Source organism: Armigeres subalbatus, chromosome 2 (genome assembly GCF_024139115.2).
Source record: "Armigeres subalbatus isolate Guangzhou_Male chromosome 2, GZ_Asu_2, whole genome shotgun sequence".
NCBI lineage: Eukaryota > Metazoa > Arthropoda > Insecta > Diptera > Culicidae > Armigeres > Armigeres subalbatus.
Genome location: NC_085140.1, coordinates 391,827,474 through 391,853,909, shown reverse-complemented (window position 1 = coordinate 391,853,909; position 26,436 = coordinate 391,827,474). Strand labels below are relative to the sequence as shown.

At 38.6% G+C, this 26,436-nt stretch overlaps 1 protein-coding gene and 1 long non-coding RNA gene across 2 annotated transcripts in view; one reads left to right on the top strand and one right to left on the bottom strand.

The window, feature by feature from the left end:
* Positions 1 to 26,436, bottom strand: part of LOC134213202 (uncharacterized) — a 327,428-nt gene that overhangs the window by 147,012 nt on the left and 153,980 nt on the right. The gene's annotated exons all lie outside the window — the stretch shown is intronic.
* Positions 3,051 to 7,240, top strand: LOC134216551 (mucin-6-like). The gene is made up of 7 exons (XM_062695414.1): positions 3,051 to 3,452; positions 3,521 to 3,833; positions 4,263 to 4,412; positions 4,739 to 5,290; positions 5,387 to 5,938; positions 6,029 to 6,204; positions 6,260 to 7,240. Exons 1-7 carry the CDS (start codon positions 3,060 to 3,062, stop codon positions 7,238 to 7,240), a joined length of 3,117 nt encoding a protein of 1,038 aa, XP_062551398.1. The 5' UTR covers positions 3,051 to 3,059.

Here is a 26,436-nt window from a genome sequence, read left to right as displayed (position 1 = left end):
TCAAACTAATTTTCAATATTTCCATTTTCTCCAGACCCTTAAAGTTATTCATTCCTAGAATTTTCTACGGATTCCTTAGTCTCTTGAACTCACTGTCTGGGACTGTACCGCATAGACGTCTGGTAACTTTAGGATTGAGGTTAGGCCACATTTACGATCCTCAATTTTAAGTGTATCATAAGAAATCTATAAAATAAAGCTTAGTTCACTTTTGTGAATTTCACTTATAATATACCGCAATTAGCACAAATTGGTTTTGAGTTGCAGAAAATAAGAACTTGGTATGTTTTATTCGAATTAAATACCGCTTGGTTTGCAGTACATTGCTCCAGGCAGGGACCCCATACCGCAGTATCAATGACGAGACACTAACTAACAGCCGCCTCGTGCTGCTTCTTGGACCAATGGCTCCATCTAAAAGGTGCAAAAGATGGGTCATCTAAAAGCAAATTATAGTCGTTACATACATATTAACATAGGTATTAACAAGAATAGTAAAAACTAGAGCACAATGTAGCAGATCTTACTCCGTAATACATCACGAAAAGGTGTCTTGTTTCATCTTGATAATTGTCCATATCGGACTATGGGTCGGTCCGGAAATTATGGTCAAAATGCCATTTTTATAGAAAAATTTAGTAAAAAACGTCATTCATTTTTTAAACACTTATCCTTAACCGATTTGCTTGCATCAAAATGCATTCTCTCCAATTGTTTCCTATTGAGAACTGCTCATATCGGACTATGGGCTCTAAAGTAATAGCCAAAATACTGTTTTATATAATGCATGAGGAAGGCAGTACCACCGCTAGGTGGATTATTAATATTTTCCAAAACAAAAAAAAATCTACCGCAAAAAAAATTAAAGGAATGATTTTTTTCAAAACTACAATCTGGCATGCAGCTCTATGAAAATGCAAAACATGAAATGTGATACCTCTCGCACCCTATTTCAGAAGTTTCATCTAGAATCGGGTTTCAAATCAATTTGCAAGAGAGCGCTCAAAAGCTTGAATGTATTCTCAATCCAGTTGAAAACCGGAATTGGGGGATAGCGAAGTTGGATTTTTCTCACAATCCGTACGTTAAACCTAACTTCGGAAGTGGTGCGCTGTTTTCAGTGAAGTGCTATCCAGCGCACCACTTCCGAAGTTAGGTTTAACGTACGCATTGTGAGAAAAATCCAACTTCGCTAGTCTCCAATTTCGGATTTCAACTGGATTGAGCATATCTGTGGTCATGACTCTTGACAACACAGACACCAACATTTGTGATACCGGTCGGTCGATATCAAAACGCGAAACAATTTACTAGATAGCTCCTATCGAACATTTAAAACCCACACTAATGATCATACAAAAATCATTTACTAATAATCATTTAAACGGATTAAAATGTTCCATGAAGAGCAAATAAATAAATTATACCTGTATTCTGCGCGCGATACACTATTTTCCATTATTTCTATTTATTGCTAATTTCTTTATTTTAGTTTTTCACGATTTCATTTATTTTACTCATCTCATACCAGAGATTATAACGAACAGATTAACTGAAGGAATGAAGAAAATCCATCCAGACGATTTTATTTTTATGTGTAATTAATTGGACAAGCCAAGATTTTTTAAGTATTTGTCATTAATATTCCAGCAAATCATGATGGTCACCCGAGTTGAGAAATCTTCGAAGTAGTCTTAGGAAAACTCGTAAACGATTTTATCGCTAAGATCTAATAACGACAGAGAGATCGTACCAGATAATGAAATATCATTTAAATCGCTTCTATCATCATCCTACGACAACGACATCATTGAGATACAAGCAAAGGTTAAGCAAGACCCGTTGTTTTTTTTTTTAATTTCGTGAGGCAACAAAAGTCGACTAGCCAGATTCCATATAATGTATGATGTTGCTCAACCACAGCCAAAACCAACTCTTTTTTAATACGGGTTTGAACAAGAGTTTTGTTTAAAAAAATCACCTTTTATGCACAAGATAGGCGCAATCTGTATGCATATTTCCTATGAATATATCTAACTGGTTCTTAAAGTTCGTCTTGAAATTCTTACGAATAATGTAAGCAGTAATCTGTGTGTCATAATCCATCCAGGTAAGTGGTTTAGGAAAATGCATCTTATATCGGATTTCCAAGAGAATCTTCCATCGTGTCATGCCAGAGTATCCTGTGCTTTATGCAGCTTTTTCGACCTCCAACCGGGTGCGGTATTTCATAACTGTTTCCTTTTCCGTACAAGATTTCAACCCACTCTTTGCTCTGCAGCCGACCAAGCAACGCACCGATCTTCCTCCCAATGTCGCTTCGGAGAAATGCACCCGCTTCATTTACATCCTTGAGAAAACGCACCCCGACACCCTGCTGAGTAATCTTTCTTTCCAAATCCGGCGCTTTAGCTTGTTTCCGACTTTGCCGGTGCACTTTGGAAATATTTTTTGCTTCCTTTTCTGGGTAAGTTTTTCCTTCATTCTCAGTGCGAAGCAAAACCACCTTCAACGCAACTTGTACCGGCTATGGATGGTATTGCGGCACCGACGGCCCGAGAATCCGGCACATTCAGCCACATGCCACTGAAAAATTGCTACGTCAACAGAAGAAGAAAATCATAAATAATTCCTAGGATGTAAAATATTAAAAGATATTCATACAGATATTCACAATTCGGGAGCAGATATCCAGCGCGAGTGATGTGATGAACTGGGGGTTGTGAAGGGTAGGAAAAGCTGCGATTGTGTTAAGGGTATATCGATTTGAACTTTTCCTTTTCCGTACGTGAAGTGTACCTTTGTTGTTCTTAAGCAGACCCCAGACGAGCCAAAAAGTTTGACAAACTTCAAAATATTGTCAATATGATTGAAGGTGTGAATGCAACACTGAAATATTGAAGAAAAAATTGAAGAAAATTTGGAAAGTTTGATTTTTCGCTTCAATATTTCATCTTTTTAAAAGTGTGTGTGACAGTGAACATCTTCCGTCAACTGTATGCGTTCGGCAATGAAGATTTTTTTTAGTTTTCATTCAAAAGTGTGCAAAGTGCAAAGCAATGGAGTTCGATAGCGACGAAGATTTTTTTGAAGCTGCGGGTGATCCAAAAACCGAAGCTCTGAGAAAGTTTATTGAGCTATACGAATCTTTGCCAGTTTTGTGGAACTGTAAGCACGATAGTTACAAAAATAAAGCAGCTAAAAATGCCGCGCTGGATAAGCTTGTACGTGTTTACCAAAGCGTCAAAACTGGAGCTACTCGAGCGGATGTGACAAAGAAAATAAATTCTCTACGCACCAATTTCCGGAAAGAGTTAAAGCGGGTGGTATCTTCGAAGCGATCGGGAGCTGGAGCTGACGAAATTTATCAACCATCGTCTTGGTTGTTCGAGGCTCTGCAATTTCTCAGGAATACCGAACAACCGGCTTCACACATTACAGAGTCAGGAAAAGTAAGTAATTCCCAGTACATTTTGTGATATTGTAAAATTTTGATTTGAATTCATCTAATTTAATCAAGGTAGCCGACGTTGTTTTGAGAACCTCGAAGGTATCCAACTCATCTCCACCAGCATCGCATTCACGATCTTCCATCATAACCGCTTCTACACCAAGAAAAAAGCAGCGCATTGTTGGACCTGTTCAAAAACAGAACGAATTTTTGACTATTGCATGCAAATATTTACAACAAGATGCGTCACCGTCCACGGAAATGCCGGCCATAGCGAAGGCATGGGGTGAAAAGCTAATCTCGCTTGAAAGTAGGCAACGAATATTTGCTGAGAAAGCCATCAATGATGTGTTATACGAGGCGACTCTGGGGAATTTGACCAGTAACTGCGTTCAAATAAACGTTGGAGATCACCTTGATCGTTCCCTAAACAACCCAGAAGATGGACTTCACGGGCGAGTACCCCAAATGTTGTTGAGAGCCGGAACCAGAAGCGAAAGACTGATAACCATAATGATATGCCAGGAACTAATGCAACAATATCGGAAGAATTGTACAATTCAGAGCCAGTTCACAACGAGAGAAATTATGCTAGTGATTTGAGATGGTCGGACGACGAATGCTATGATCCTTTACTACCTGTATATTACGAATATGAAACGAGTTCATCAGAGGTAGTGACAGGTAAGCATATATAAAATGAATGTCTCGTGTCAAAATTATTATTCCACTAGAACGTTATGGCCTACATTTGGTTTGGTCGTTTTGCCCAACATTGTACCTAATATTATTTTCTCTTTATTTGTATCAGAAACGTCAGCTGGTGTCAAGCACAGAACTGATACAGTATCGTCGATCGAAGTGAACAACACGTCACCGTGTGAAGATGGCATCACTTCGTACTCAGAATCCTCTGTCGCTTCCACGTTCGGGTCAGTTACTGTGAACAAGTTGTCGCATCGTAAATCCGGAACTCAGTCCCCATCAGAATTGTCAGCCGACTGCCGATGTATGTCCGTTATTTCGAATAGAAAGCCGCCTCGGGAAACTGAATCCTCTCCACTTCTGAGACTGTCTGGTTCAAAATTTCAATCAATCACTGTAGCTGGGAAGCAACTTTATGACGCTGGATTTACTCCACACCGAGAATCATCAGCCAGGTCATACAACTCATCACCTTACGAAGGTAAAACAATTCATATCCAGGATAGAGATTCGGTTCTAAGTTTAGGCTAACCACTGTAAATAGAATACCACATAGATAAAATGTATCTTATATACTTTCAGGATCTTCGTTTGGTTCCAGATTTGATTCGATTTCATCAAATAGGGAGTCCCATCATGCAGCTGGATTCACTCCGTGCTCAGAATCGTCGAGCGATGTGAACAATAATTCCCTCTGTGGTTCGTACCCAGGACCGACGGCCGGTTCCAAATTTGGTTCGACCATTTGGAATAGAGAGCCACATCGTCAAGCTGGAGTCACTTCTCCCCAGAACTCGTCAGCTGGTGTGAACAATACACCACCTTATGAAACTAGAAATACTCCGTACCCTGAATCACCATCCGCTTCCAAGTTCGGGCCAGTAACTATGAATAAGATGTCACATCACGAATCCGGTGTTTCTTCGTACCCAGAATCATCGGTTGGTTCCAAACGTGTATCTATCATTTCGAACAGCATCCCACCTGAAGTAATAGAATCCTCTCATCCAACTAGGTCGTCGGCCGGTTCACAAATTCGATCGATTACTATGACTGGGAAGCTACCTCGTCAAGTTGGATTCACTACGCACGCAGAATCGTCAGTCAGACCGTACAATGCATCACATTCCGAAGGTAAAGTCAATTCATCCAGTTCCAAGTTTAGGCGGAACACCATTGTAGATGTAGGTAGAAGGCCACATTATAAAACTGTATTTTTTCTCCTTCCAGAACCATCGACTGGTTCCAAAAATGATTCAATTATTGCGAATAGGGAGCCCTATCGTGTAGCTGGATTCACTCCGCGCTTAGAATCGTCGGGCGATGTGAACAATAATCCCCCTTGTAGAAATGAAATCATTTCGTACCCAGGATCGACGGCCGGTTCCAAATTCGGTTCGACCCTTTGGAATAGAGAGCCACATCGTCAAGCTGGAGTCACTTCTCCCCAAAACTCGTCAGCTGGTGTGAACAATACACCACCTTATGAATTTAGAAATACTCCGTACCCTGAATCACCATCCGCTCCCAAGTTCGGGCCAGTAACTATGAATAGGATGTCACACCATGAATCCGATGCTTCTTCGTACCCAGAATCGTCGGTCGGTTCCAAACGTGTGTCCATCATTACGAATAGCATCCCGTCTGAAGAAATAGAATCCTCTCCGCCAACTAGGTCGTTGGCCGGTTCACAATTTCGATCAATTACTATGACTGGGAAGCCACCTCGTCAAGTTGGATTAACTACGCACGCGGAATCGTCAGTCAGACCGTACAATACAGGTAAAGTCAATTCAACCAGTTCCTAGTTTAGGCGGGTCATCATTGTAAGTAAAACACCATATCATGAAACTGTATCTTTTCTTCTTCCAGAACCATCGACTGGTTCCAAAAATGATTCAATTACTTCGAATAGGGAGCCACATCATGCAGCTGGACTCACTCCGCACCCAGAATCGTTGCGCGGTGTGAACAATACACCACCCTGCGGAAATGGAATAATTTCGCACCCAGGGCCGTCGGCCGGTTCCAAATTTGGGTCGATAAATGTGAAAAGCATTTCATATCGTGACCCTCGCGAAGGTGAAATGATTCCATACCCAGGATCCTCAGCCGGGTTTCGAATTTGGGTCGCTTCCTTTTAACAGAAAGCCACCGAATGACCTATTTACTCCGGATCCGCAATCATCCGCCGGTGCTAGCAATGCATCACTATATGAAAGCCAATTCGCTTCTCTCCCAAGATCGTCGGCCGGTTCTGAGTTTGATTTGATCGCTGCGAATATGACGCAACCTAGCGAAGCAGGATTCCTTCCGAATTCTGGATCGTCGGCTAGTGCAATACACATTTCACCTCGCGAAGATACATTCAGTTTGAACTTAGGCTCGTCGGCTGGAACCATGTCGTCGAATCGTACGGATTGTGTCAAGCTTGGAACAATTGTAAAGAACATCACGACACCGTATGAAGCTGTATCAACAACAGCACCAGTATCAACGACACACGAATTTGGACTTCCACTTAGTCAAAGGTCGTCGAAAGGTGCCAAGGTTCAGACTAAATCCGATGGGCCAATAGCAACGATTAATCCTGCAAAATTATCACTACGGAATGTAAGGTTCAGAAAACTCCCTAAAACATCGACATCTGTCGCATATGTGTCCACTTCAACGAATTCCATATCTAATCCCATATCATCCGAAGATGAAATTGGAAAACAATCGATAACGTCTTCCGATGCCAAACCTGGTCTAACCTCGGCAGTAAAAGCCTCAAATATCATGTACCCGTCGAATCGCAATTCTAAATTCGCACATCCAGAGCCAACGCCCGATGCCATATCTGAAGTCACCCCAAAACATCACACGTCTAATCCCGAATCACCGGGAGCTACATTAACACAACACGCTGAAACCTTTCTCGAAAATGAATCACATTCCATCTCGAAACAACATGTATCCAACCATGCTTCGCTAGGACCTGAACTCGAACTGTCAGAAGAACCGTCGGTCGGTGCCATACAGGCGGGTGCTAAGCTGTCAAATTTTTGTTGCCACCAATCGAGCGAATGCCAACGGCACTAACACCAAGCCGTAGTCTATGAAAAATAAACACTGCAGTGAGTGAGAATGTTCTGAAACGCACAAAGTTTGGATAATGCAAGAAACAACTGTTTCTGCTCAGCACAGAGTTTCTTCTACCAACATAATTATTTATCTGCATATTTCGCGTAAGGAATAAAGTGAAAACACTACATATTTACGGATTTGGTGTATTTTTGTTCGTTGCGATCTTTAATCTAATATGTGCATTCGACACCACTCTCTCTTGTAAAAACGGTAAACAATACAAATTTTTACAAATACCACCACAATTTATAATAGTATATGAGCATTTTGACATTGGAGTATAAATTTATGCGCCAAAAAAGAGGGTACTGTCATACTTGCCAAACTCCATATGAAAAAAAATCCGTTGTCCCCCCTCTGGTGCCATACAAGGATTTTCGGAAAATGTCACTTCATCACCTGAAATTGCCTTCGAACCGCCGTCACATCCTATAAACAATACAAAATCGAAGTCCACCACACCGCAGTCTTTTATATTTATTCCCAAATTGTCCAAAGCTGCATTGCTATATGAAAAGTTGGATGGTGGTTCAAGACCTGAAATAAAGCTGGAATTCAGTCAAAGACACCGAGCACAAACAATACAAGAACAGATAGTCACCAACACGTTTTCAAATATTGAATTACCATCAGCTGGCATATCTTCCCAAACAATTAACCACGGTGCAAATTCAGCGGAAGTAATATTGGACGGACACACCATTTACGAGACGTACTCTGAAGATGACTAACACACAGTGATATATTCCTTAAGGACAAGGTTCACATCTATTTTCAATTTCATGGGAAAACTTTCGGTTCAGAACCTGTCCGAACTCATTTAGATATCAAATAAAAATGTTTTGGTCAAAGATTATTATTCAATTTAATCTATAATATTAAGTTCACCACCAATACTGCCCATAAATTAATAACAGTCCCATGAAGATAGGAAATTAAGCAAACATGGTACTGTTATGAATTTATGGGCAGAATAAATATATGTTTTTCAATTTCTCGCCTGATCGCAGTAAAATGTCGTACACGTTTTTGTTGCAGTGTACATGCTTTACATCCGTCAAACATTCGAAATTTTATTTCCAGCTTTCTTTCTATTTGTTTTATTTATTGTTGAAATTAAAATGAAGTGCAAATATTACAAATTATCCAGGTATTTTTTTTATATATATTCTCTCCGTATTTTATTAAACTGTATATTATCCACAGGAAACTCCACGATAGTTTTAACACGAACGTGCTGTGGATGCCAATATGCAGAAGGTATCGCCGTAATGCTTTCCAATGCGAACAAGTAGACTGCTGCGGCTGAGTTGTTGCGTAATTTAATGGTAGCAGAAGCTGGCCAGCTACGAATGGTGAAGCCATTGATAGAACTTGCGATTGGGCTCTGGGGAAAAGGTTCCTTTCTGACCCTGAGTCTGTTGCTCATAGGCCCAGCCATTGATTACTCAATAACCATTCGGACAAGCTGTTCAACAATAGCTGCTGTGATGATCAGTCAATTGACCAACGATCTTATCCAAGCTGGAGATATAGGAGCAAATAGACAACAGTTTGCAGTGACTGGCCCTTATTAAATCCACTAGAAGGTAAATGAATATTTGATAACATTTATCGTGAGCGCCTGTTAAAATCCATGACCTTCCATTCCATTTCCATTTAAAAATCGCTGCGTGCACATCGGCCCTTAAGCTAAGTATTCGCTTAGAAAGCCTTCACAACTAAGGATACGCTTTGAAGCCTTCGAAAATGAGAAATGGTGCTTTAAGTCCCAAATGCAAAACAACGGAACGGAAAATTTAACAGGTATATTTTCTGTCACCGTTCCGTTGTATTGCGTTTGGGGCTTTAAGGAAAGTGGAAAAGTAGTAAGTAGGATTTATTCATTTACCCGCACATGGAGTTTGGGATCATCCACACAGTACGACACGTACGAGAAACGCGACGATCCATACACATTTTTTGGAATACCTACCCGGATACCTGTTTGGCTACAGCGTCGATAGTTATGCCTGGCGTATTGTAGAGCTACATATTCGACATTCATATAAAAAGCCGTGACGATGGAGAAAGGAAGGTGGTTGAAAGTTACCATTTAAAGCGTAACGTACTTTATGGATCTTCCCTATAATACAATATGTACTATAATTTTCTTTCACAATTTTTCCTCCTTTATTCAGGATCTGGGGATTTCGTAAGAATAATAATTAAACCAGGTCTCTCTTTGGGATTCTGATGGGAATCATTTTGGTATTACTACAAAAAACAGACGAAAATCCTTTTTTATTTTGTAAATAGCCGTGATATTTTGTTTTATTTAGATTAAAAAAAATACGTATTTGATAATCAATCCGTTTCCATCGTGCAAGTTGAGCTAGCGTAACTCAAGCTGTCATACGCAAGATTGTCCCATGTTTGCTGGGATTTCCTGTATACATTGGACGGTTATGCTTCTAACGGCAGCAAATAATCCTACAAATTTATTGAAACTACTATACTATTGCTCCATCTTCGTATGTATCTGTCGACGCTTTCCTGAATAAGTATTTTCCTCAGGTTCACTTTCGCCGCGTGCAGCCATTCAAGCTAAGTGATAATAAATACATATTTAGGAGTGATCGGGGCAATATGGGCCACCTAAGGGAAGCGTTCCGAAAACCGCTGAAAAGCTCAAAAAACATCGATCAAATGTAGTTGACTTATACTAGAGAATGTTACCTTTCATATAATGTCGATGAATGACAAAAAATGCGTGTGGAAATTGTTGGAATGCACTTTTGAAAATTTATTGATTTCAATGTGTGTTCCCGACTATACGGGGCAAAATTAGCCACCATTTTGGGCAGTATGGGCCACCCATCCAAAACGTTTATTTAGGCGAAAAAGGTACCGTAATATGGAAGAATATGATATTCCTACAACAGTTGTGAGTATTCCATACCAAATAATATTAAAAAACCGCACACCAGCGGACTGAACCGATTTGCCACTCTTCATCGTTTGAACAGCCACATTTCAATTGGCCAATGGTCATTTTTTCTGTTTCAATCGCAGTAATGCGCTGTTGTAATTTTTCCGTAGTGAATCTTAGATATATGATAATATTCTTGTATTTGACTACTGAAATTTGAACTTGTTCGTATTTTAAGGCCTGATATCTTGCTCAGTGCAGGTATGCCCATATTGCCCCATAGAGACTGGTTTTGGAAAAGAAAAAGTTTTATGATAAATTCAGATTTGTATCAATACAAACATGTGTGTACAATATTCAATTTTAATATATCTTTTGATTGTGGTGTATTATTGACCTGTATTTTAATCAGTTTTGTGTCAAAACCTTATTTATAAACTTCAAATCTTATAATAATTTTGCCTATGCAGCGAAAATTTACATTTTCAAGTGTATTTTCATGTTTGAATTGAATTTAAATGCGGTTTTCACGTTGATGCATATGTGTAGCATCCTCTTAAAGATCATATAACTTTTAAATGCTAAAACTTGTCAATAAGCTCAAAATGAGGGTGGCTCATATTGCCCCGTATGTTCATATTGCCCCTACTGCCCCTACATATACAAAGCAACACTTTCGCATATTGTGACATTTTTTATTATGCTGAATGAGCTAAAAATACTCCATAACTTCAACGTTTGTTCTACGATTGTAACAATTTATTCATTTTTATTTTAAATTCACCGCTAGGCCTTTTAAATTCACAAATCAATATATGTAATTATGAATACAGTGTGTACGGCTAGAAGTGGTTTATAAAGTAACTCAATTGAACTAAAAGCAATCAACATTTTTATTCAATTGGCGCAATAAATTGAGCAACAACGTATTTATAGGAATTTCAGGACAGCGATGTTCGTTCATCAGCTCGATGTATTCTTTCAAAAGTGTTCTTTATATAGAATATACAGTGAATTAGATTTTTCCCTCATTATTGAAGTATCGGCACAATCGTTCTCGAATATCCTTGGCCGCATTGGAGCTGTTTCGACGCAACGTACTTTTAAGGTCAACGAGTGTTTCTTGTGTTCTATCAATGGACTGGTATGAAGAATGACTTGTCTCTTTCGACAGAAAGTTATGTAAATAACAACATGCCGTTACTATAGTTATCGCTTTTTCTGGATCCAGCATTATAGCCTTCTGGAAAATACCGAATCTGCTGTTCAGTATACCAAACGCATTTTCTACGGGTGCTCTGGCTCGGGATATTCTTCTGTTGTACTCATGCCGCTCATCATTCAGTAGCTTCTGCGGATAAGGCTTCATCATATGGACATTCAAAGCGAACGCCTCATCAGCCACAAAAATGTATGGAAAGTTCTCGTTAGTATTGGGCAAGGGAGCTGATTCTGGAAGCATCAGTTGATTATTTTCTAGCAATTCCCCAAACTTGGAATAGAATAGTACTCCTCCGTCAGATACCCTTCCGTTAATTCCAACGTCGATCATAATGAATTCCTTTTTTGAATTGACGATTGCCATTAAAACAATGCTATAGAATCCTTTATAATTAAAATAAAAAGATCCTGAGTGCGGTGGTTTCTGAATAGCAATATGCTTCCCATCGATAGCGCCAACACAGTTACTCAAATTGTACCGTCTACCAAAACCATCAGCAATGTTATTCCACTCGTTGGTTGTGTTCGGGAACTGTAATATTACGCATAGTGAATACTTTTTGCCTGTTATTTTATTTTGGAAAGAATACTTACCACCATGTAATCTCTGAGCACATACGATAGCACCTCACAGGTTTCAAGTACAGCGTCACTTATTGACGCTGGGGACATAAGTGCTGAAAATTTCAAGTCCTCGAAAGTTCTGCCTGTCGCCAAGTAACGAAGAGTGACTGCTAGTCGTTCGTTCACTGATATACTTTTTTTTTTTTTTTTTTTTTTTTTTAACTATTTTTATTTGCTAATTATCTAATACATGCATTCATCTCTTAGACTAGGTGTTCCGTGTTTTCTTAACACTATCATCCTTATTTGCTATGTTACGCTTTTAGTTATTATTAATACATTTCAATTGCCTCTGGCAGTTAGAATTTTTTCCTCTGGTTGAATTGAACCATGTAGGAATTACAATGTTTTCAACTTAAACTAAACTTAACCTATTTTATACTAAGGGTACAAGGGTTAATCGTTGCAATAGAAGATTGCAACGATTTTTTGTCTAAAATTGGAATTATTTTGTTGGACATTTGTTGCAATGTCTCAATATTAGAAATTCTATGAAGTTCATTGGTACTATACCACGGAGGCAACTTCAGAATCATTTTCAAAATTTTATTTTGAATCCTCTGGAGTGCCTTCTTTCTGGTATTGCAGCAACTAGCCCATATTGGCACAGCATACAACATGGCAGGTCTAAAAATTTGTTTGTAAATCAAAAGTTTGTTCTTAAGACAAAGTTTTGATTTTCTGTTTATAAGTGGATATAGGCACTTAATATATTTGTTACATTTGGCTTGAAGGCCTTCAATGTGATTTTTAAAAGTTAATTTTTGATCTAGCAGAAGTCCTAAATATTTAGCTTCGCTAGACCAATTAATTGGAACCCCATTCATAGTGACAATATGTCTGCTAGAAGGTTTCAAATAAGAAGCTCTCGGCTTATGTGGGAAAATTATAAGCTGAGTTTTGGAAGCATTCGGAAAAATTTTCCATTTTGCAAGTAAGTGGAGAAAATATCCAAACTTTTTTGCAATCTGCTACAAATGACACGAAGGCTTCGCCCTTTGGCTGAGAGGCCCGTGTCATCTGCAAACAAAGATTTTTGACACCCTGGTGGTAAATCAGGTAAGTCAGAAGTAAAAATGTTATACAATATGGGCCCCAGTATGCTGCCTTGGGGGACACCAGCCCTTACAGGTAATCTATCAGATTTAGTATTCTGATAGTTTACCTGCAGCGAGCGATCTGATAAATAATTTTGGATCAGTTTAATGATGTATAGAGGAAAATTAAAATTCATCAATTTTACAATCAAACCTTCATGCCAAACACTGTCAAATGCTTTCTCTATATCAAGAAGAGCAACTCCAGTCGAATATCCTTCAGATTTGTTGAGCCGAATTAAGTTCGTAACTCTTAATAACTGATGAGTGGTTGAATGCCCATGGCGAAAACCAAATTGCTCATCAGCAAAATAGAATTGTCATTAATATGAACCATCATTCTATTTAAAATAATCTTTTCAAACAGTTTGCTTATTGAAGAAAGCAAACTGATTGAGCGATAACTAGAAGCCTCAGCTGGATTTTGTCCGGCTTCAAAATTGGAACAACTTTGGCGTTTTTCCATTTATCTGGAAAGTATGCCAATTGAAAACATTTGTTAAATAAATTAACCAAAAGGATAAAGAGCTCTCAGGAAGTTTTTGATAAGTATGTAGAAAATACCATCATCACCCAGGGCTTTCATATTTTAAATTTTTCTAGTAATAGATCTCACTTCATCCAAATTAGTTCCCAACGAAGGGTCAAAAACATTCTCTTGATTGAGAATGTCTTCGAAGCTCTGTGTAACCTGATCCTTAATTGGACTAGTGAGACCTGGACTAAAATTATGGGCACTCTCAAACTGCTCAGCAAGTTTTTGAGCCTTTTCGCCATTTGATAATGAAATTTTATTTCCCTCTTTAAGCGCTGGATTCAGCCTTTGAGGATTTTTAAGATTTTTTGTTAATTTCCAAAAGGGTTTCGAACTGGGATCCAACTTTGAAACATTATTCTCAAAGTTGGAATTTCTAAGAATAGCGAAACGTTTTTAATTTCATTTTGCAAATCTCGCCAAATAACTTTCAACGCGGGATCGCGAGTTCTTTGGTATTGCCTTCTTCTCACATTTTAAGACGGATCAGTAGCTGAAGATCGTCGTCAATAATAATGGAGTTGAATTTAACTTCACATTTCGGAATTGCAATGCCTCTGGCTTCGACAATTAAATTTGTCAAAGATACGAGCGCATTGTCAATATCACTTTTGGTATCGAGAGGAATATCAACATCAAAATTCCTTTTATATAAATCCCAATCAGCTCTATGATAATTAAAAGTAGAGCTGATTGGATTATAAATGGCTTCTTGTGAGATTTCAAACGTCACAGGAAGGTGATCAGAGTCAAAGTCAGCATGAGTTACCAATTGGCCACACAGCTGACTTGAATCCGTTAAAACTAAATCAATTGTAGAAGGATTTCGACTGGAAGAAAAACAAGTTGGTCCATTGGGATATTGAATAGTATAATATCCCGCAGAACAATCTTCAAATAAAATTTTACCATTGGAATTGCTTTGAGCATTATTCCATGAACGGTGTTTGGCATTGAAGTCACCAATTACGAAGAATTTTGATTTGTTGCGAGTCAGAATTTGAAGATCAGCTTTCAACAAATTCTTTTGCTGCCCATTGCATTGAAAAGGCAAGTAGGCTGCAATGAAGGAAAATTGTCCAAAATTTGTTTCAACAGAAACTCCCAAGGTTTCAAAAACTTTGGTTTCAAACGAAGAAAATAATTTATGTTTGATACGTCTATTAATGACAATGGCAACCCCACCACAGGCGCTGTCAAGACGATCATTTCTGTAGATAAAATAGTTTGGATCTCTTTTAATGGAGAGTCCTGGTTTTAAATACGTTTCAGTTATAATGGCAATATGCACATTATGAACTGAAAGGAAGTTGAATAATTCATCTTCCTTACCCTTTAGAGAGCGGGCATTCCAATTTAGAACTTTCACACAATTATTTGGATCCATTGAGACGGAGTCCGATAACAATTTTTTGTGTGTACTTTATACCAACCTGAACAGCTTCAGGAATGGTATTTGCTTTGAACATTGCATCAATCATGTGATGCAATTGTTCAGTTAAAAAATCAAAATCGGAAGCAGTCATGCTACCTGAATCGGCAACATGGCCGTTATTTTCCGTTGGGACATGGGTATAAACCTCATTTTGAGAAGAGAAATTTGGTCTACCAGCAGCGATGTTTGCATACGTAGGTACATTGGAAAAATTGGAATTTACTGAAGTGCTTGCTACCCGTTGACGAGCGGCAAAATTTGTTTGTGAATTGTGGTGGGTATGAATTGCTCGACCGGTAACCGGTTTCGAAATTTGAGCGTTTGAAAAATTTCTACCCGTCGAAGCAGGATTCCGATTGGAATTTCCCGTCAGCAATTTTGGACGGGAATTCAAAACTTTTTGCGTGAAGGGCATTCCCAGAAATTGGATTTGTGATTGCCCCACAGTTTGCGCACTTAAATTTATGGAATCTTCTCTCACAGGACATGCGTCCTTGGCGTGAGAGGTTCCACCACAAATCATGCATTTAGCATCCATGTGACAATGTTTGGTTCCATGACCCCACTTTTGGCACTTACGGCACTGGGTAGGGTTTTGGAAATTTCCCCCAGGCCTGCGGAAATGTTCCCATGTAACACGGACATGGGACATAATACAGGCCTTTTCCAAACTTTTCATATTATTTAGTTCACTTTTGTTAAAATGAACTAAATAAAATTCTTGAGAAATGCCCCTCTGGGAAGTACCAGAGTGGGATTTCTTTTTCATCTTAATTACTTGGACTGGTGAAAATCCAAGTAATTGAGAAATTTCAATTTTAATCTCATCCAGTGATTTGTCATCACTGGGGAGACCTTCAAGACGACTTTGAACAATCGCTCAGTTTTGTCGTCGTATGTGAAGAATTTATGGCGCTTCTCAGTTAAATAGTGAAGAAGACGTTTGCGATCGTCAAAGGATCCCGGCAAAACGCGGCAGTCACCCTTCCTAGCAATCTGAAATGAAACCTTGATCCCCTGAAGGTTACTCAAAATCTCATTCCGGAAGCCAGAAAACTCGGCAACAGATACCACAATTGGCGGAATCCTTTGCTTTTCGCATGAATCGAATCACCTGGGCTAGAGGTAGATTCGATTTGCTCAATATCATCATTAATCAAATCGAACTGATTGCTCAGTTCGATTGGAGAAGAATTATTTCCGATATTAGAGTTAGAAGGAATATCTGAATTCTCCAGCTTCCTTCTATTTTTTCCGCGCTTGGGCAGGACGGTCTTGAAACCTTGTTTCTTTGAAGGAAGTGGAGAATTCAGAGACTCCCCTTCCTCTTGTTTTTGTTAATACTCATTGCTGAGCGTGGAGACGTGACCTTCTAAGAGGTTTTTCCCAGAACGGTGTCCCTGCAGGATTACCACCGCTTGTCGGAATTTTACTTCCGCAAACGGGTCCAACGTAAAACGAAGGCACGGGTCCTTGCAAAGATCGTAACGGGATCAGTGGGTACAAATAGCGCTAAGAAGCACCGTTGAAATTAAAATAGCTTCGGGTAGTATTAAAAACTTCCTTCCGCAAAGAGAGAAAGAACCGCACAGCACGAAAGCACGATGCGGTCTGGTTCACTGATATACTTTTTCTCATTACTGTATCCTGCCTTTTTAGGAAAGGAGTGACCATGTTTAGTAGACTGTCATACGTTGCTTCGTCCATTCGAAAATAGTTGTTAAAATCTTCAGCATCTGTCAAACTGATTTCATTCAAAAGTGCAACATGCGATAACTGTTCTCGTTTTTTGAACCATTCTTTCACCCAGCAACGACGATTTTTTGGTGGATTATTACCAAGAGCCAGTAATATAGCAAGACATGCTTTCCTTCGGCGATCCATCGCAATCAAAACTGATATTCAATTATTCAAGATTGAACAGAACTTTTCTGAGTAATTTTCAATTAAAAACGATTCGCAAATGCAATTTTATTCCGTATTTACCAGAGAAAAACGATCTGAATGGTTTGAGTAAACAACTGCGAAAATCGACATCTCAGGTGTTGTCAAAGGCTCAAAGGCCTTTTCGTGTGACAGTGCCGTAACATGTAAATATATAGTTCTTTAAAACCGTTCTTATTAACACACATATTAACACGTTTTCAATTAAATATTGTTATTCATATTTTGGAAGCATTTACAAATGTATGTACTTCTTGATCATGGTAAAACAACATGAATTCACGACCACGATCAACTTTTCCAGATGGCAGCACAGCAGCTTCGCAAAGGCTTATTGATGGATTGAAGAATAATAATGAAGTACGTGTGAGGGCAGAAAATATTGAAGTAAACTATTGATGTATAAAGAATATTGAGGAAAAGTTTGACAATATAAATATTGTCAATATTCCGCTCGTCTGGGGTCTGCTTTAGGTCAATGCTGCCTAAAAATAAGGGTTGGGAAGTAAACTATATTTCCTAGATCAGGGAAGCATATATTATTTATTTTGCAACTCTGTGATTGACTGGAACTTGCAAAATTGTGCATAGAACCAAATGAACACACGTTTTGGATGCTCCTGTTGTTCAGCCAGTCGGAGCTGGCCATGTCTTTTCGGTCACTTTTAGCGTATTTTCAGGAGTACTGGATTTCGTTGTATGCATTGTTGTTGCTGATATTTCTATTGTATTCTATTATATTGACTGTATTAATTTTTTTTCTTCTTGAGGCTGATGGCTGGTTCACCTCTGTATCGAAAATAAGTTATCTATTTTCAAAGTGTTGTTTAGTAAGTTGATACAAAGAAAACATCTCCAAGTCTATCAATGCAGTTATGCCCTATGATTCTAATCGCGAGAAATGTATTTTAAACTATAACTAATATTTAACCATTTGATCTTGACTTAATCGTGTGAATTTTAATTTCCGGAACTCGCATGATACTGAGCTGACCCATGTTTTGCACAACAAACGTGCTTCTACCAGACCGCATCGTGCTTTCGTGCTGTGCGGTTCTATTTTCTCTCTTTGCGGAAGGAAGTTTTTAATACTACCCGAAGCAATTTTAATTTCAACAGTGCTTCTTGGCGCTATTTGTACCCACTGATCCCGTTACGATCTTTGCAAGGACCCGTGCCTTCGTTTTACGTTGGACCCATTTGCGGAAATAAAATTCCGACAAGCGGTGGTAATCCTGCAGGGACACCGTTCTGGGAAAAAAACCTCTTAGAAGGTCACGTCTCCACGGTCAGCAATGAGTATTAATAAAAACAAGAGGAAGGGGGAGTCTCTGAATTGTCCACTTCCTTCTAAGAAACAAGGTTTCAAGACCGTCCTGCCAAAGCGCGGGAAAAATAAAAGGAAACTGGAGACTTCAGATATTCCTTCTAACTCTAATATTGGAAATAATTCTTCTCCTATCGAACTGAGCAATCAGTTCGATTTGATTAATGATGAAATTGAGCAAATCGAATCTACCTCTAGCCCAGGTGATTCGATTCATGCGAAAAAGCAAAGGATTCTGCCAATTGTGGTATCTGTTGCCGAGTTTTCTGGCTTTCGGAATGAAATCTTGAGTAACCTTCAGGGGATCAAGGTTTCATTTCAGATTGTTAGAAAGGGTGACTGCCGCGTTTTGCCGGGATCCTTTGACGATCGCAAACGTCTTCTTCAGTATATAACTGAGAATAAATTCTTCACATACGACGACAAAACTGAGCGATTGTTCAAAGTCGTCTTGAAAGGTCTCCCCAGTGATGATAAATCACTGGAGGAGATTAAAATTGAAATTTCTCAATTATTTGGATTTTCACCAGTCCAAGTAATTAAGATGAAAAAGAAATCTCGCTCTGGTACTTCCCAGAGGGGTATTTCTCAAGAACTTTATTTAGTACACTTTAACAAAAATGAACTAAATAATATGAAAAGTTTGGTAAAGGCCTGTATTATGTCCCATGTCCGTGTTACATGGGAACATTTCCGCAGGCCTGGGCGGAATATCCAAAACCCCACTCAGTGCCGTAAGTGCCAAAAGTGGGGTCATGGAACAAAACATTGCCACATGGATGCTAAATGCATGATTTGTGGTGGAACCTCTCACGCCAAGGACGCCTGTCCTGTGAGAGAAGATTCCAATAAATTTAAATGTGCTAATTGTGGGGGCAATCATAAATCCAATTTCTGGGAATGCCCTTCACGCAAAAAAGTTTTGACTTCCCGTGCAAAATTGATGACGGGAAATTCCAATAGGATCCCAGATTCGCCGGCTAAACATATTTCAAACGCTCAAAATCCGCAATCATTTGCCGGTCGAGTAATTCATACCCACCACAATCAACGAACAAATTTTGCTCCTACCTCTCAACGGGTAACGAGCAGTTCGTCGAATTCAAATTTTTATTTCCGAAAATTTACCGACGATGAATGACTTTCATACCCATTCTTCAACGGGAAATAACGTTCGTTTTGACGACTCAGGTAGCATGTCTGCTTCCGACTTTGATTTTCTTAATGAACAATTGCATCACATGATTGATGCAATGTTCAAAGCAAATACCAAAACTGAAGCAGTTCAGGTTGGTATCAAATTTACTCAAAGAAATGTTATTGGACTTCGTTTTAATGGATCCAAATAATTCTTTGAAAATTTAAATTGGAATGCCCGCTCTTTAAAGGGTCTTTTCATCAAAAGAGATCCAAATTATTTTATTTACCGGAATGATCGTCTTGACAGCGCCTGTGGTGGGGTCGCCATTGTCATTAATAGACGTATCAAACATAAATTATATTTTTTTTGTTAAATATCTTGGCTGTGCATATGCACAGCATATGTTTCGAAATGGACAAATTGATATGAAATTTGCGAAAAAGAATCCACATGTCTTGGAGGGACTCGAACCCTCAACCTCCTACTCTCTAGATAGGCGTGATAACCCCTACACAAAAATGGTTTTCGTACGGCCGAGTTGCCGAATAATATGCAATTAATTGTAATTAAGTGTCGGTCTTTCACCGTCATTAGTCGTCTGAGTACACGCGACCGCTTACGTAAAAGGCAATCAAACTCATCAAATGCTTTAGCCAAGCAAGCCTTTGGCACAGCAGAGTGCGATTGAATTCGCATTCGATACCGTCCCGCCCAGACAGTTACTGGGGGGCATGGAGTGCGATCCTCTCGTTTAATAAACAATGTGCACTCGCTTGGCTGTGGATATACAATAGTAAAGCACATGTGGACATTGGACAAATCAAGCATCCGAAAGATATTCAATTTGCAAAAAAGAGCTAACCGCGGTGGAGATTGGTACTCGGATTCTGATGGCTTTTCCGCAAACGTGACCTTTAAGTGGTCTTGTTGTGTAGGGGTTATCACGCCTATCTAGAGAGTAGGAGGTTGAGGGTTCGAGTCCCTCCAAGACACGTGGATTCTTTTTCGCAAATTTCATATCAATTTGTCCATTTCGAAACATATGCTGTGCATATGCACAGCCAAGATATTTAACAAAAAAATGGTTTTCGTACGGCCGAGTTGCCGTATAATATGCAATTAATAAATTATATTCTTCGTTTGAAACCAAAGTTTTCGAAACCTTGGGAGTTTCTGTTGAAACAAATTTTGTACAATTCTCATTTATTGCAGCCTACATGCCTTTTCAATGCAATGGGCAGTAAAAGAATTTGTTGAAAGCTGATCTTCAAATTCTGACTCGCAACAAATCAAAATTCTTCGTAATTGGTGACTTCAATGCCAAACACCGTTCATGAAATAATGCTCAAAGCAATTCCAACGGCAAAATTTTATTTGAAGATTGTTCTGCGGGATATTATGGCCCAATGGCCCAACTTGTTTTTGATCCACTCGAAATCCTTCGACAATTTATTTGGTTTTAACGGATTCAAGTCAGCTGTGTGGCCAATTGGTAACTCATGCTGACTTTGACTCTGATCACCTTCCTGTGACATTTGAAATCTCACAAGAAGCCATTTATAATCCATTCAGCTCTACTTTTAATTATCATAGAGCTGATTGGGATTTATATAAAACATATATCTATAGGAATTTTGATGTTAATATTCCTTTGGATCCAAAAGTGACATTGACAATGCGCTCGTATCTTTGACAAATTTAATTGTCGAAGCCAGAGGCATTGCAATTCCTTAATATGAAATTAAATTCAACTTCATTATTATTGACGACGATCTTCAGCTACTGATCCGTCTTAAAAATGTGAGGCGAAGGCAATACCAAAGAACTCGCGATCCCTCTTTGAAAGTTATTTGGCGAGATTTGCAAAATGAAATTAAAAAACGTTTCGCTATTCTGAGAAATACCAACTTTGAGAATAATGTCTCGAAGTTGGATCCCAGTTCGAAACCCTTTTGGAAATTAACGAAAATTCTTAAAAAAACCGCAAAAGCCAATTCCAGCGCTTAAAGAGGGAAATAAAATTTTATTAACAAATGGCGAAAAGGCTCAAAAACTTGCTCAGCAGTTCGAGAGTGCCCATAATTTTAGTCTAGGTCTCACTAGTCCAATTGAGGATCAGGTTACACGGAGCTTCGAAGACATTCTCAATCAAGATACTGTTTTTGACCCTTCGTTGGGAACTAATTTGGATGAAGTGAGAACTATTACTAGAAAATTTAAAAATATGAAAGCCCCGGGTGATGATGGTATTTTCTACATACTTATCAAAAAACTTCCTGAGAGCTCTCTATCCTTTTTGGTTAATTTATTTAACAAATGTTTCAACTGGCATACTTTCCAGATAAATGGAAAAACGCCAAAGTTGTTCCAATTTTGAAGCCGGACAAACATCAAGCTGAGGCTTTTAGTTATCGCCCAATCAGTTTGCTTTCTTCAATAAGCAAACTGTTTGAAAAGATTATTTTAAATAGAATGATGGTTCATATAAATGACAATTCTATATTTGCTGATGAGCAATTTGGTTTTCGCCAAGGGCATTCAACCACTCATCAGTTATTAAGAGTTACGAGTTCGGCTCAACAAATCTGAAGGATATTCGACTGGAGTTGCTCTTCTTGATATAGAGAAAGCATTTGACAGTTTTTCGGCATGAAGGTTTGATTGTAAAATTGATGAATTTTAATTCTTCTTCTGTACATCATTAAACTGATCCAAAATTATTTATCAGATCGCTCACTTCAGGTAAACTATCAGAATTCCAAATCTGATAGATTACCTGTAAGGGCTGGTGTCCCCCAAGGCAGCATACTGGGGCCCATATTGTATTTTTACTTCTGACTTACCTGATTTACCACAAGGATGTCAAAAATCTTTGTTTGCAGATGACACGGGCCTCTCAGCCAAAGGGCGAAGCCTTCGTGTCATTTGTAGTAGATTGCAAAAAAGTTTGGATATTTTCTCCACTTACTTGCAAAAATGGAAAATTTCTCCGAATGCTTCCAAAACTCAGCTTATAATTTTCCCACATAAGCCGAGAGCTTCTTATTTGAAACCTTCTAGCAGACATATTGTCACTATGAATGGGGTTTCAATTAATTGGTCTAGCGAAGCCAAATATTTAGGACTTCTGCTGGACCAAAAATTATCTTTTAAAAATCACATTGAAGGCCTTCAAGCCAAATGTAACAAATATATTAAGAGTCAATATGGACTAGTTGCTGCAATACCAGAAAGAAGGCACTTCAGAGGATTCAAAATAAAATTTTGAAAATGATTGTGAAGTTGCCTCCGTGGTATAGTACCAATGAATTTCATAGAATTTCTAATATTGAGACATTGCAACAAATGTCCAACAAAATAATTTCGAATTTTAGACAAAAATTGGTGCAATCTTCTATTGAAACGATTAGCTCCTTGTACCCTTAGTATAAATTAGGTTAGTTAAAGTTAAAAACATTGTAATTCCTACAACCTACATGGTTAAATTAAACCAGAGGAAAAATCCTAACTGCCAGAGGCAATTGAAATGTATTAATAATAACTAAAAAGTAACATAGCCAATAAGGATGATAGTGTTAAGAAAACACGGAACACCTAGTCTAAGAGATGAATGCATGTATTAGATAATTAGCAAATAAAATTAGTTAAAAAAAAAACTCATATGGATAGGATACAAATAAGTTGTACTGAATCTACAGCAATCATGAGGGATGTATATTTTCTGTAGGATTTCTGGTCGCAACCATGTTAACTGATGTCAAATTCGAATCATTCGAAATACCGCATACCCTTAGTTTGTGAAAAGTTTGTTATATCCATTTGGGTTTAACTCCGAGATGGAATAGAAAATCTACGAAGGTGGAAAATATTCAATATTGTTATTTTAAAGAAATTCGAACAATGCTGAAAGTTTTCAGGCTCAGCACATGAAACAATTTTTCACTTCGAAAAAGTTTACATATATACACAAATCTCTAAAGCGGTTTTATACGTGCCAGTGCCAGTAAAAATTTACACTTCGCTAAGTATTCATGGATAGGGTAACAAAAGATATTCCCTGCAGGGAATCCATTACGTCATATTACAGGAGAAGCCTGTAATATACCCCTATGTTTAATCGCGATTTTATAATGCGGCCAGGTAAAACTAAAAATGGTGTCTCTTGTATTCATCGAAATACTTTAGCTTTGCCGGGAATACCTTTCACTTCCCTATATCGTGAAATGCGAGGCACGGCACGGTTGGAAAAGAAACTGGTGAGCTAAAATCTGCTTAGCAAGATCTGATCCCGTGCTCCGTTCCTATACATTGGGAAGCCATGACGATGTCGACGATTGCGGTGGAAATGTCAAGAAGCGTGAAACATACAATAAATCTTACTTCATATGTACTTATTTAAATGCTGGTGTAATTAAATTGGAAATTGAATTCTAATCCGGAGACAGAAATTTCATTCGTACCAATTTTATATCCAAATAGTGAAAACCTGAGTACACAAAGGTACGTGCGGATATCATTTCAAATTTATGCCGAAGAATTGGGTGGAATTTGTCTGTGGTTTAAGAATTTATTGAGAAGCAATGTGGAATCGGGGCTCAAATAAATCCTTGTTTGAATACACATTATGGCTGCTTCAGGTTGGACTGGTAAATTATGAATGGTTGTGTTTCATGAAACCAAATTTGATAAGTTTGCTTCTAAGAATTAATCTAACCGTTTCTAAATAGAATGCTTTCTTGAAAAAATAGAGTTATTACTGCTACCTCCAACAAAAGGTTTTGAAATGATGAAACGATTTTATTGGACGCACTTATCAGATGCAAAGAAAATGAATCGAATAGCTTTTCGATCTAATTATCATCAGTGGACTATGATTTTCTATGCTCGTCCAAAAGATAATAGCGGAAGTACAACACACTTATATTAACTTCACACATACAGACATTACTTCAGTTCGTCAAGCTGAGTCGATTGGTGTATTTTTAGTACCATGGGTCTCCGGGGCTCCTATAAAAAGTTCCTTTTTGGAGTGATCCTATATTATGGCCTTAACGTACACTTAGTGCAGAAGAAAGGCGAAAAAATGCTACGCGCTTTCAAGAAAACCACATAGGAAAAAATAGCCATGCTCTGAGAAGGAAAGAAGTTAACTTTACCCCTTGTACGTGACTGTATGTTTTTGTGTCCGGATAAAAGATAGGTCAAGAAATCTAGTTCTTACCGTGACATGTTCACATATGGCGGCAGCAGTGTAGACACATTTTACCATGTATTGTAGAATCCTACGAGTGACACGATAGTGACTCCGGGTTGTCTGCGAAAAGTAATGTTCTTCCTTTTAGTCTGTCGGGTGATAGCATCAACTTTCGTTCATAGGTTCGTCGCAGCACGGTTGCGATAACTAGGACACAATCTGGTAGAAAAAATGTCATCCTTCAGCTTCAGTAATAGTGATGCTGTCAACATTGAAATCCAATTTAACCAAACATCGTTTGCTCCTGAAGTGACCCTCCGAACCACTCAGCCTTGTATACGTTGTTTTTCGATCGAATCGGATGGTGGTTGAGCTACAGTCAGTGTGGGCATCGGGCGAGTGTGTTTGTACATTTTAACCTTTTTATATGGGCACTTTTGTGAAGTTGCGGCGAGTAATGGTGTGAAATATTGCCCGGGTATGTTTGGCAGGAAACGGAACATAAATTGGATCTCATCCGGAGGTGATCCGACCGCCCTCCGGGGCATTTACTTGTGGAAGAACAGGGAGCTTCCTGGAATTGAATATTGGGGTGAATTTAGTGCTTGATGGTGGGTTGTAATAAATCTTTAACAGGTACAGTATTTTGTTGAGTGTTGTTTAACTTGAGTTACAAAGTATGAATGCACGGATGCCGAAAACGCATTACGATTCGAGGTTTTGCCTGGATTTTATAGTTAGGCATGATTTTATGACATTTCTCGCTTAACTTTTCAAAAGGACCTAAGTAACATTTTTTTCATTAATTAATTTGAGTACTGGAATCAAAAGCTTTCATGTTGTTCTGTTGATTGCGCTATTCAAACTAATTCATGAAAAAAATGTTACTTAGGACCTTTTGAAAAGTTAAGCGAGATTTGGTCTCGATAGTAGCTTTCTTGTAACTTTTTTGTAACCATACATACATATTTTGGAATGTTGTGGATTATCTGAGCTCAGATTTTATCATTTATTTAAACACAAAAAAGCTCATTCTATTCTATGCTTTTTTGTTATTTATTTTTATCATTATCTTTTACGCCAAACCCACATAAATGGGTAGTTTTCAACATAAACACTGCAAATTGCAACGTTGCATTGCAATGAAATGGCAACTTTGCTCCAATATAGGGACACGGCAGGTATTTCCGTCCATCGTCATAGGGGCTAAAACCAACGAAAGCAATGTACATTTGCTAGAACTCCACTATAGCAGAACGTTTCTCCTTAGTTTACGATTTGGTACGTATGAGTTTTACAAAAAAGCATCTCTTTTATTGGTTTTCGAGACTATGACGAACAGACGAAAATACCTGCCGTCTCCCTATCTCAGCTATTTTAAATTCAATTGCCATGATTTTCTCACATTACAATCTGTGGGATCTCATGATTTCGCTAGTGGTAAGATTCTTTGCATTCGTTGGTGAGATGCAGTCCTTACAAGCTTCAGCATGGTGCAAGCAAGTCGTATCGCACTGCTTGGGGACCTATAACAAATTACGTAACGCTGAAGTGGAAGGGGCTCTTTGGGCTGCGAAATGGTGAGTTGACATCCGGGAAGGGGCGCCTAACATAGCTCTGGTCCTCACAAGTTCTAATACTCACGCTTCCACGGGTCTTCCGATGACAATTGACCGCCAGCTAAGGGTTGCGTACTTAGCTGGTAGTGCAGCCTGGGCACTG

Coding starts and splice junctions, on each gene's coding strand:
- LOC134216551 (XM_062695414.1), top strand. CDS start 3,060: ATGGAGTTCGATAGCGACGAAGATTTTTTTGAAGCTGCGGGTGATCCA. Junction 5,939..6,028: donor AGTCAGACCGTACAATACAG/GTAAAGTCAATT, acceptor TTCTTCTTCCAG/AACCATCGACTGGTTCCAAA. Junction 6,205..6,259: donor CCAAATTTGGGTCGATAAAT/GTGAAAAGCATT, acceptor TTCCATACCCAG/GATCCTCAGCCGGGTTTCGA.